This window comes from Oryx dammah, unplaced genomic scaffold (assembly GCF_014754425.2).
Source record: "Oryx dammah isolate SB20612 unplaced genomic scaffold, SCBI_Odam_1.1 HiC_scaffold_2, whole genome shotgun sequence".
In the NCBI taxonomy this organism is placed as follows: Eukaryota; Metazoa; Chordata; class Mammalia; order Artiodactyla; family Bovidae; genus Oryx; species Oryx dammah.
Window position 1 is genome coordinate 171,691,782 of NW_024070186.1, and position 12,243 is coordinate 171,704,024.

The 12,243-nt window shown below is 50.9% G+C and overlaps 1 protein-coding gene across 1 annotated transcript in view; it reads left to right on the top strand.

Annotated features, from left to right (window-relative positions):
- Positions 1-4,419, top strand: part of LOC120875209 (nodal modulator 1) — a 55,474-nt gene extending 51,055 nt beyond the window's left edge. Inside the window, exons 29-31 of the mRNA XM_040256968.1 lie at positions 783-902; positions 3,273-3,365; positions 3,845-4,419. Of these exons, the coding sequence (XP_040112902.1) occupies positions 783-902; positions 3,273-3,365; positions 3,845-3,976 (345 nt within the window). The 3' untranslated portion in view covers positions 3,977-4,419. The remainder of the gene's footprint in view (positions 1-782; positions 903-3,272; positions 3,366-3,844) is intronic.
- Positions 4,420-12,243: the final 7,824 nt, after the last annotated feature.

Consider the following 12,243-nt stretch of genomic DNA (forward strand, 5'->3'; position numbering starts at 1 on the left):
GTGTGAAGTGGCCGTGAAATAACAAAGCAGGTTGTGACAGAGTCTGGGGCCTGCCCCGCACTGCTCCAGGCGCCCTTAGTAATCGAGCCACTTCCGGCAGCACTGCAGTGTGGTCACAGGCTCCCCGGGGCTCGCAGCCTGCTCGGTGCCTTACCAGCTGAGTGACCCTGGGCACGTCACGCTTCCCTTCTTCGGGCCTCTCTCCCCTCATCTGTGAAATGGGGCAATAGTCCCTATCTTGTAAGTGGTTGAAAGCATACGCCTAATGTGCTCACAGCTCTGGGCCCCTGGCTGGGGCTCAGCACACAGACCCGTGATGGTGACCAGGATCTCTGCAGTGGACGCCGCATTCTTAGAACTCACCAGCTAATGAGCCAAGAATCGTCCCTTGGAAGTCAACCTTGTTTTGGATGAAAAACAGTCTTCCTCAGTTTAACCGTGTGTCTCCCTCATCAGAATTCATTCATCAGAACTGTGTGTGTTTCGTAAAGTCAGGTTCTCTAAAGACCATGTAGCAGCCATGGTTGGATACACTTAGAAAGATGAGCCGCGGGCTCCGAGCACCTGTTTGGAGACGGCAGGGTTGCACGGCTGACCCTGCTGGACTGGCCTGCTGAGGCCGCCACGTGTGAGTTAGTGACCTAGGGGTGGAGATGTAAACTTGGGGTTTCCTAAAGGAAGCACAAGGTCCTTTGCATCACAGTCATGCATGAGGACTTAGTGTTTCTTTGCTTTGCCCCAACTGCCCTTTGTAAAAACTGCCCCTCCCTCCTTGTGCCCAGAATTACGTGGTCCTTCTGGACTCCACGCTGCCCAGGTCCCAGTACGACTTCGTCCTGCCGCAGGTGTCCTTCACGGCAGCGGGCTACCACAAACACATCACCTTGGTCTTCAACCCCACGGTAAGGAGAAGGGGGCTTCTGGGCGTGGAGTGTGCAGTGGTTCCAAGATGCCACTGAGCGCTTTTCAGACCTCCGTCCGTGTGGGAAGCCGGTGGAGTCCTCGTCCCTGAGATAGAGAGAAGGCGGGAGGCTCGTGCATAGGGGAGCCTGCACTTGGACGTGGCCCTTCTGCTGGTTTCCGGCTCGTGCTCGGTGACTTGGCCTCCACGGTCTTACCCTGAGTAGAGGGTTCCTCCTCTGACCCCAGGAGGAAGCACTTGTCTTGTTCACCTCAGCAGAGACTGAGGAAGTGACAGAGACGAGCACGGCGGGAACTGTTTGTCTCCATGTGGAGGCGCACGCAACCCCAGGGAGGAGCAGTGCCTCCATGGAGGGCACTAGGGCTGCAGCCTGGATATCCGCCGGGCACCTCCCGGCTCCGGGGAGCGCGTGGGCAGCCCAGGCAGCACGGAGGTGCCACCTGGTGGGGCCCAAGCGAGCAGGCCTTGTCCCTGCCGCCAAGAGTGTGGCCTCACTTCTGAGACCGTGGGAGCGGAGGTGCGTCTCTTGCATCCTTCTGGTGGCTCAGAAAGACCGAGTGACTTACCTGGGGGTGCTCGGCAGAGCCAGGTTCTCACGTCCCAGCCGGCGGCCGGGGGCTCAGCACCATACGCCTACGAGGGTCGTCATGGCGCTTCACTGCATCCTGTGCTGAATGTCAGTTGTGACAGCCACGTTCCTCACGCGTCACCCAGTGTTTCACGCACTGCTATCCACTCCACACACCTTGTCATTCCCCACAGTAGGTGCTGTTCGTATTATCGCCATTTTTTAGTTGAGTCAGCCGAGTTTTAACATGACTGCCCAAGGTCACACGGGAAGACCCGGCCTGGAGCCTGGACTGCGGTCCTCAAAGCTTCGCCTCATAGTTACTCTGCCTCTCCCCACTGACTCCAACTTGCTTTTAAGGATTTACTTTGATAGAAACTGGTTTGGGATCTAAGACAAGTCATAAAATGTGGGGGCAGACAGTTAGGGATCCTGCCGCTATTCTTCTGTCTGTTAAGGGAGCGTCTCGCTCCGGCTGTCGTCTCTGGTCAGAGGCCCTATGGTCCTTCTCCTTCCTGCATGTCCACAGATGCTTTGATCTTGGGACCTCTTTACACTGTTAAAATTAGTTGCAAATCTCAAAGACCTTTGGTTTGTGTGGGTTATATGTATATTTATCATATTAGAAATGAAAACTGAGACATGAGGAAAACACAAGCATCCACAGGCCACATGTCCTGTTACCTGTCAGAGTGAGGATGTCATCACGCTGCAGCCTTGGGAACGTCCCCTGCCCCATTGTAGAAACATGAGAGAGAGACTGGCACGTCGTATCTTCACAGTATAATGAGAGCAGTTTGGACTGTGCAAATCTCCTCAAAGAGGCTCCCGGGCTGTACCTTGAGAACAGCGCTATGGCTTGTTAACCTGTTTTATCATCGTCCGAAAGTTCTTTAATTTATTTGTTTCCATTGTTGAGGTGGAGTGAGTTAGTTGGGATATAGGTTCATTTGCTATTACAGAGACCCAGCACTTCAGGGCTTCAGCAGGAGGGAAGGTCTTATGTTGACCTTCCCGGGGTCGTGCGGAAGCTCCTGGGTGTCAGGCTTCTCCTCTCCATGGCTCTGCTGTCCTCCAGCACATCTCCCTTCCCGGAATGGCGCAGTTGGCTGGAGGCTGTCCAGTCAGCAAGGAGGAAGGGCACACCCAGGGTACAGCCTGGGTGTGGCACTTGTCACTTCTCTTCCTGTTCTGTGGCCAGAGTTGACCCCGAGGCCCCACCTGGCTGCGAGGGAGGCTGGGAACTGTGTTCTGTTCTCACTGGCGCAGCTGACAGTCTGGCCTCCCCTGGAAGGAAGGGTGAGCGGCCCTGGGTCCCCAGCACTGCTTCACCGCTTCACTGGGTGTGACCTCTGGTACTTGCTTGGAGCTCACGGTGTCCCCAAGTCCGGAACAGTGGGTTCTTGATGCCTCCTTAGAGGAAAGAGTCCCTGGGTGCGGCCGGGGCTCAGCAAAATGAGGCCCTCGTACATTTCAACCACAGGGTCCCCTGCCGCCTGCAACTCTGCGTCTCCTCAGTGTAGACAGTGAAGGGTCCGGGGATGAGGAGCCCTTGTTCTTGGAACCTGGTTATAGCTGAGCTTCAGAGAGCAAGTGAGGGGAGTTTGTGCGGCAGAGGACTCACTTGGGATTTAGTTGTGTCGCTTCAGTTACTTCTTTTGGGTACTGAGTGTCTGGGTCACGTGGGTGCTAGGGGTCTTGAAGAGGCTGGGCAGGACTCGGCTGTGGATGGGGTGCTGGCAGAGAGCTGGTCTGGGGTGACGGTGCTCTGGGTGTTCGCAGAGGAAACTGCCCGAGCAGGACATCGCCCAGGGATCATACATCGCCCTGCCCCTGACGCTGCTCATCCTGCTGGCCGGCTATAACCATGACAAGGTAGGGGGCCCGAGCCCTCAGGGCAGCAGGCATGCGAGTGGGGGGCAGATCCCTCACAGCTGGGTCGTGGCCGGGGAGGAATGTCCATTGTTACAGAAGTGACCGTGCTTCATGATAATGGTTTAATAGCTGGGTCCAGTCCAACTCTTGCAACCCTATGGACTGTAGCCCACCAAGTTCCTCTGTCCATGGAGTTTTTCCCAGGCAAGAATTCTGGAGTAGGCTGCTATTTCCTTCTCCAGGGGATCTTCCCAAGACCAATGCCAAGGCCTCCTTTCAAGGCTAGAAGTCTCTTGTATCCCTCCTACCCCTTAACCCTGAAGTACTTTTGGGTCTCTGGTGACCCTCTCTGCGCTCGGCTGGGCTGAGAGCACAGAGCAGTGGGGATGGGCTGGGGCAGGCCGGGGGCGGGGACTTTGGTGTCCCGCTGGACAGAAGTCTCCTGGAGCTCCCCTCTCTCATACCCTCTTTCTTCCCAGCTCATCCCCTTGCTGCTGCAGCTGACAAGCCGCCTGCAGGGAGTCCGAGCCCTTGGCCAGACGGCTTCTGACAACAGCGGCCCGGAAGACGCAAAGAGACAAGCCAAGAAACAGAAGACAAGGCGGACGTGAGGGATCTCCCTCGGGACAGGCCCCTGGTGTGGAGTTCGCGCGTGACTCTTATCATCAGCTCCACAGGCGCAGCCGCCCGTCAGCCTCTCCTCCTTGGCCCTGATGTGACACCATGAAGGAACCCTCCTGTCATTCTGCAGAGCACAATTGATTTTCTGAGTCGAAGATAATTTATTATTTTTATTTTTGTCAAAGAAGTGTTTAAGCTGTGCTGGTGGTGTGTGAATGTTATCCTGAGTCTTCCAGCTTCATTTGCAAAAAGAATTCCAGTAAATGGATGTCTTAACTCCCAAATCAAGCTCCTGTTGGACTGACCCTCCCTTTAACATCCCTGTGCATCTGAGGTCCCTGCTGGAAACCTCACAGCCTGTGTGCCCTCCTAAGAGGGTGTGTTATGCGGTAAAAAGTCAATAAAATGGCCCACTTGCTTGTGTTGTAGCTCATCTTGGGTGCAGTCCTTGGAGGACCCTGGCCTAATGCTGGGATCACGATCGAGCCGCCTGGAGGGACATGTGGGTCCTGAGTGAAGCTGAGATGACATGCGGCAGCTGGCTTTTGGCCTCAATGATAGGAAAACGGGAGAGGTGGTGGGGGATGATGGCGTGAAGAGCCCTGCCTTGGTTGGAGGCGGTGATGGTGTGAAGAGCCCTGCCTTGTCTGAAGGAGTCCGAGAGGCGCCCCCCACTGTGCTACGGGATCACGTGTTCATGTCTCTAGAGAAGCTGGAAAAACTGAGTTTTCTGTGAACTCTTCCAAGTTTTACATGTTAGCAACAAATTCAGTTTGTAACTTCTGGCGAAACAAAATGCATACGTAGGCTGTGTGAAGCTTGAAGGCTGCCAGTTTGCATAAGGGATCCACAGGAATTCTCAGCATTTGAACAGCATTAATTTCATTCTTACGGGAAGTAATTGAGTTAGGTTGAAAGCAGGGACATCCAGCCATCCAATGCTTATTGAGCCCCACGTGTGACAGGCACCGGGGCTATGAGACGAGCAGAGCAGACAGCAGTATAAACTTCAGGAGCTGGATGAGGACGACCCCGTTTTGTTCCTTGTTGTGTCCCTAGTCTCCATGTGGAGTGGGCACTTTAGAAGGAACGAATGATGAGTGCATGCGTGGATAGGCGAGGGTGTGCACACGTGGCACCCGCGCTCAGAGCGCACGATCCATCCACTGTTGGGTGGAAGACAAGCCTGTCAGGGGACAGGGCAGGGCGGAGAGCCAAAGGCTTCCTGGTGGAGGAGGCTCAAGTGGCCAAAGGGGCACAGAGCAGAGGTCAGGTCCCACCTGAGAGCTTAGGGAAGCTTCCCCGGCACGATGTTTAGGCCGAGTCTGGAAGGACCCAAAAGGGAAAGAGGAGTAAGGCAGGAGGTCTTGTTGGGCGCCACGACCAGCGAGGACAGTCAGCTTGAGCATTCCCGGGCTCCAGGGGGCCTCCCGAAGAGCTGCTGCATTTGGGCTGCTGGCCATTTCACAGGTATTACTTTTTCACCATGGAAGGAAGTACGCTCTTGGTAGAGACGAGACGCATAATCCATTTCTTGGAGTGTTTTCTAACTCTTCTTCCAAGTGGACACCCAGAAACATGACTTTTAAATGTTAATGGGGCTTTTTATTGACGCAGAGTAAAGGTTAAGAGCTTGTGGAAGATACAACTAAATGTCAGTGTGTTCCATCCAGTTCCGGATGCCGCCATGAAGGGGCAGTCTTTCCCCGTCGCTGCTGCAGGTCACCTTTCTTGCCGGTGGATCTTCTGAAAGGGCTCTGTTCCTGGAAAAGAAAAGGCTGCTGCCTTTCTCAGCCCGGATGGAAGTTCGGCCTGTTCGGTGGCCTGTGATTGTCTTCATTTTCTGGCAATCTGAGGACAACTTCCCTGTCCCCTCTGTGAGGTGTGAGGATGAATGGATAGAGGATTTTAAATGCAGCAAAAGTTATACAAGACAGATTTTTTTTTCCCCTGAGTAATTAAAGATGTCTTAAATGATGGGTCCCTGAAGAACTCCCTTGCTTGCGCCTTTTTGCTTATTAAAGTAGCCCAGCCTCAGTGAGGATACCCTCAGAGACTGACAGACAGGAAAGTGCCATTCTAAGGTGCTGGCTTCACCTGAGTCTTCCCTGGGTTTCCTTTGTTTGGAATGTTATCATCCAACCAGCAAGGATGGTTGGATGTGGGTGGGGGGTGCTGGAGGTGGGCATGGGGAGTGTGTAGGGGGCAGGGGCTACAAGAGAGAGGTAGAGGGAGGAGGTGGTCCTCGTGCTCAGCTCTTAATGGTCTGTGTTCAGCTCTCGAGAGACGAGTCATGAGATAAGGGAAAAGCGAGTAATTGCCTCCCTGAATGACGAGCAGCGGCAGAAAGGAGTGGACCATGTGCCGGGCACCGCACTGAGTCCTTTCATGTATGAGATGCTGGGTCTTCAGGACCTTACGACATGAGTATGTTTTCAACTCTGCCTCACAGGAGGAAACAGACTTAAGAGCATCACGGCCACTAAGTGGCAGAGCTGGGGTTTGAACCCGGCTGCAGGCTCTTAACCACTGTGCTCTGACATCTCCTGCTGTACAGAATGAGACGGGGCGTCTATGTGCCAGGTTGGGGATAATTCAGGTGTTGAGAAAGAGAATGTCATATGCCAGAGATGTGGGCATGAGCTGTGATCAATTTAGTCAAAGCACAGTGACATGTAGCCAAGTGTGCAACGGAGGGTCAGGCCTTTACCTGTTCTTCAGCATTGTTTACAGGACCAGAATTACATGGCTAAATGCTTAAACCCCGTTCCCCAAACACAAATCCAAATCCAATGGGCAGCATTTCCCCTTTCCTCGAAAGCTGGAGCAACCTGATGAGCGGAGTTGGGAAGGGTTCTGGGAACAAAGTTTGTGTGGTTCCATTCCATTCTGTCTAAGCTGAATGCTCACTGGAAATGAGGACTATGTCTCAGCCATCCGCAGTTCCAGGCCCTGCACACAGTGGGGGCCTGAGGAACGGAGCCCGCCTCAGACTGACTCCCCCCAACAATCCCCACAGCCTTTTCATATGGGGTCCCCTCGCACACTGAGTCAGGGCTGGACTCAGGTGTGAGTGGTGACATTTGCCTTCTCAGATGGGGTTATAAAGGGCATCGCATAAACAGATGAATGGATAAAGACCATGTGGTGTGTGTATATATACAACTCAGCCGTAAAGAAAAGCGAAATGATGCCATTTGCAGCAACATGGATGCAACCAGACATTATCATGCTAAGTGAAGTAAGTCAGACAGAGAGACAAATACTATATGATATCACTTATGTGTGGAATCCAAAATATGACACACATTATGAGACAGAAACAGAATCACAGACAGCATAGACGGATGGTTGCAAGGAGCAGAGTGGGAGGGAGAGGGACGGACTGGGAGTCTGGGGTTGGTAGATGCAGACTGTTACATTTAGAATGGATAAACAACGAGGTCCTCATGTATAGCACAGGGAACTATACCCAATATCCTGTGATAAGCCATAGTGAAAGAATGTGTATAGTACGGTGTATGTATATAACTGAGTTACTTTACAGCAGAGATTGGCACAACATTGTAAATCAACTATACTTCAGTAAGGGCTTCCCAGAGGGCTCAGAGCTAAAGAATCTGCCAATTCAGGAGATGCAAGAGATACAGGTTCGATCCCTGGGTTGGGAAGATAACCCAGAGCAGGAGATGGCAACCCACTCCGGTATTCTTGCCTGGAGAATTCCATGGACAGAGGAGCCTGGTAGGCTACAGTCCACGGGGCCACAAAGAGTCAGGCATGACTGAGCAACTGAGCACACACACAGCATACTTTAATTAAAAAAATAATAATAAAGGGCTTTGCACTCGCCATTTTGTTCCTGGGGGAAACCAACTGCCTTGTGTGGGGATACATAGGCAGCCCCCTGGAGAGCTGAGGTCCCTGGACAGCAGCCAATCCAACTTGCCAACGAGGCATTTCAGGGCCCCAGGACCTGGATCCTTCAGCCCTGGTCAAGCCTTTGGATGACTGCAGCCCCAGCCAACGTCGGACTGCTGCTGCTTCAGAGACCCTTTCAGAAACCCTGACTGGCTGAGCTCTTCTCAAATTCCTGACTCAGAATCTGTGAACATGATGTATGATTGTATTAGGCCTCTAAGTTATGGGGTAATTTGTTATGCAACACTAGGTAGCTGGAATAGTACTCAATAAAGGTATATCATCAATGGACAGTGACTGAGAGACCTCCAGTAAATCAGTATATTTCTACCTGTGTTAGTCGAGGCTATTTTCATTTCAAGTAATAGGAGCCCAACTCCAACTAGCTTAAGCAAAATGGGGCATTTCACTGCTAGTGTAGTGGAGAACCCCAGGAGTATCTAGCACCATTCATGGCTGCATCCAGGGTATGTCTTAGCCTCCCAGTTCTGTTTCCCTTTGTGAGTTGATCGTGCTCTTCCCTTCATCAAGGCTCTACGCCAGCTCTAGTGCTTAGCTCTGAAAGAGCCCTTTGCTGGAAACCAGCCGACTTTGAAACCAGGTCCACGGCTTCTCGCTCAGTCGTGCTCTGCCTGAGGCAGGGCAGCCGTGGGAAGACTTCCACTGCGAGTGAAGTTTGGGAAAACTGGCTTCTGACTTCTGCCTGTCCTGCTTCTGCAGAAGGTGGTCACCCTGCAGCTTTGGGCCTAAATCATCCCGATTTGCAGGCCCAACAGAAAGAGAATTCCCATCCCACAGACCCTGTGTCCTTCTGGGGAAGGTGAAGGACTGATGGGCAAACTGCAGGATCGCAGGGACCTGGCCAGGCCCCAAGCCACAGCTCCATCCATGCCATGCGAAGCTCCTCCAGTAGGGACGAGCATTTCCCAGAGAAACAAGGGATCCTGGGTGGCAAAACTAATAGAAGTCAGCTCTCCTCCCTTCGCGGCTTGATGACCAGGTCGCAGTCACTCACCATTTCTGGCTTTATCTTTTCATTAGCAAAGAAACATGGTTTTGTTACAACATGCCCAGGGGAGGGAAGAAGCTCATCTTCCTGTGGGCCTACTGTGTGCCAGGGCCCAGGGGAAAGGTATGCAGAGACCCCCTCCCTCCCCCTTCTCGGGGGGGTGTTCATGCTTCATGATACAGCGGTGGGATTGCAGGGGGAGCTTGACTACTGTCACTGAGTCCTTCTGCTGTCCCCCCACACCTGGGCTCGTCTGCGATGCCGTGCACTTCCATACCCTTTCAGATGAGTGACTGTTTCACTGTTCCACCGTGTGGATGAAACAGCAGCCCATCTTGCATTTGCTTTTTGGAACTTGAAGATTCTGTAAAATAGATGAATGCATTGGAACAAGTGGTCCCCACGTCTGTGCAGAATCTGTGCCTCCGGGGACTGATGGTTGCCCCTCCCTGTCTAGTCTGCAGGGTAGACGGCTGGCAAGAAGAGGGAAGCTGACAGCTGCTGCATTTTTATCCTGTTTCTGCTCTTGGAGCTGAGAGGAAGAGGTGGCTGACCGCCGCTGAGTGATCAAACTCCAGATGGGCCTCTCTCGCTTCCTCTTCAGGGCTGGGGTGGATGGGTATACGGAGAAAGAACATTTTGCTGCCTACCCAAATGCTGCTTCCCTTGCCAGTTTTGGGAACACTTCACCGAAGTCATGAGTGATACTTAGTTAATGGTGGCAAAGAACTGATCACATGTGAAGGCGAGGTCTAAGAGTGACAGTGGTTGAGGGTGGGGGTCTGCAAACCCTGGCCCCCAGAGTCTACTTCTGTTCTGCAAATAAGTTTATGTGTGTAACTTTTTAGAATTCCATATATAAGTGATGCCATATGACATTTATCTTTGTTTGATTTCACTTAGTATGATATTCTCTATGTCCATCCATGTTGCTGCCAATGGCATCATTTCATTCTTAAAAAAAAAAAAAAAAAAACTTTTAACTTTGTATTGGAGTATAGCAGATTAACAATGCTGTGATGGTTCCAGGTGGACAGCAAAAGGATTCAGCCATACATATGTATTTCATTCTTTTTATGACTGAATAGTATTCCATTGCATATATGTAGCACATCTTTTTGACCCATTCATTTGTTGAAGGACATTTAGTTTGTTTCCATTTCTTGGCTATTATCAGTAGTGCTACTATGAACATAGGACTATATGTATTTTTTCTGAATTACAGTTTTCATCTTTTCCAGACATTTGCCCATGAGTGGGATTGCTGGATCATATGGTAGCTCTATTTTTTATATTTTTTTTAAGGAACCTCCATAATGTTCTCTATAGTAGTTGCTTGCAGACATAGAAAACACACTTATGGTTACTAAAGTAGGGGAGGGATAAATTAGGAGTTTTGGATTAATACACTCTTTAAGACCTATTGTATAGCACAAGGAACTATGTTCCATATCTTGTAATAACCTGTAACGGAAAAGAACCTGAAAATTAAATATATATATACATATATATACACACACACACATATGTATATCTGAATCACTTTGCTAACATAACAGGGTAAATCAATTATACTTCAATTTTTAAAAAGTTTCAAATTGCTAAAAAATAAAACAACCCCCTCCCCAAAACTACAACCCCACGAGACCAGCTAGTTAGCTACTGTGTTTGTAAATAAAGTGTTATGGGAACACAGCTATGCCCTTTCACGTGCAGATTGTCTGTGGCTATTTTAATCCAACAACAGTGGAGGTAAGTAGTTGTGGCAGAGACTGTATGACCCACAAACCCTGAAATATTTACTATCTGCCCCCTTATGGAAAAGGCCTGCTGACCTCTAGTCTAGTGGGCACTTTGTAAAGTTTGATTTGGGCGGGGAGATACTGGTTCATAGACAAGCATTATCTGAGCATCTGGGCTATGCCAGACCCTGCTCTGTGACTGGGAGTTTAGTGGTGGGAACGTGCAGCCAGGCTTAAACGCCAGGCTCCTCCATCCTTGGGATTTTCCAGCAATAATAGTGGAGTGTGCTGCCATTTCCTTCTCCGGGAGATCTTCCCAACCCAGGGTTCGATCCCAGGTCTCCTGCATTGCAGGCAAACTCTTTACCAGACATCTGAGCCACCAGGGAATCCCAAATGAATGAATGGTCCATTAGTAATAAAGTTGGTCATGATCCATCCACATGTCTCATATTGAGACCATGTCACCAATTCACACTTGTCTTCTGTTTAGGATGAACCATATGAAACTGCCATTTTTATAGGTCAAAATGGTTGACTAATTCACACCATGCCCCTCCTCCAGGGGATCTTCCCAACCCAGGGATCAAACCTGAGTCTCCTGCATTGGCAGGCAGGTTCTTTACCACTAGCGCCACCTGGGAAGCCCAACCATTATACGTGCATACTGAAATTAAACAAGTAAATGAATAGTGAGTGTGGGAGCCAGTTTCTCATGATTGGAGTGGAATGATACAAGTAAGCGAAGAATACTGGAATGATGCATGTGGTGATGGATTAGAGTTGGAGACGTCAGTATGAACTCAAGTTTCATATAGACACAGATGGTTGCATTTGGAAATATTTATACATATGTGCACACACACAGGCTAGTAACATACATATGCTTCCTTGCTCTGCCAGCTGAATGGGGCTAGAAGGAATGACAGTGTAGCGGCAACAAACCCCCAGTGCCTAGATCCCCGTTCTCTTAACAACACCCCTCTTCAATAAAAAGCACCAGGGCTCCGTGGAGAAGTGTCTGATTTGAGGACTGTGGTGGGATATAAAAGATGAGCTTGGGGCATCCTATAGTGTCAGAAAGGAAGGAAGTGGTACTGACCAGGGTTCTTGGCCTCCTCAATCAATAGAAATTGATAAGAGGCCAGACAAGACATTCAGGCAAGGCTGTATTGGGGTACCTGCTACAGCAGTGGGGAGCAAACGCAAGTAACAGGGTCCCTTGCTTGCTCTGCAAGGTGGGACACGCTGGTTCCTCATGTGGCTTGAGGGTAGAGGTGTGTTCAGGGATTGGGCAGGAAGGGTGGCTTAGGCGGTTTGCCCATCTCTTTGGTGTTGGTCTGGCTTCCCTGGTGGCTCAGATGGTAAGGAATTCGCCTGCAATGCAGGAGACCTGGGTTCAAACCCTGGGTTGGGAAGATCCCCTGGAGAAGGGAAGGGCTACCCACTCCAGTATTCTGGCCTGGAGACGTCCATAGACAGAGAAGCCTGGGAGGCTATATATAGTCCATGGGGTTGCAAAGAGTCGGACACGACTGAGTGACTCACTTCACTTTGGTGTTGAGTGCAGGGGGCATGCACAGGA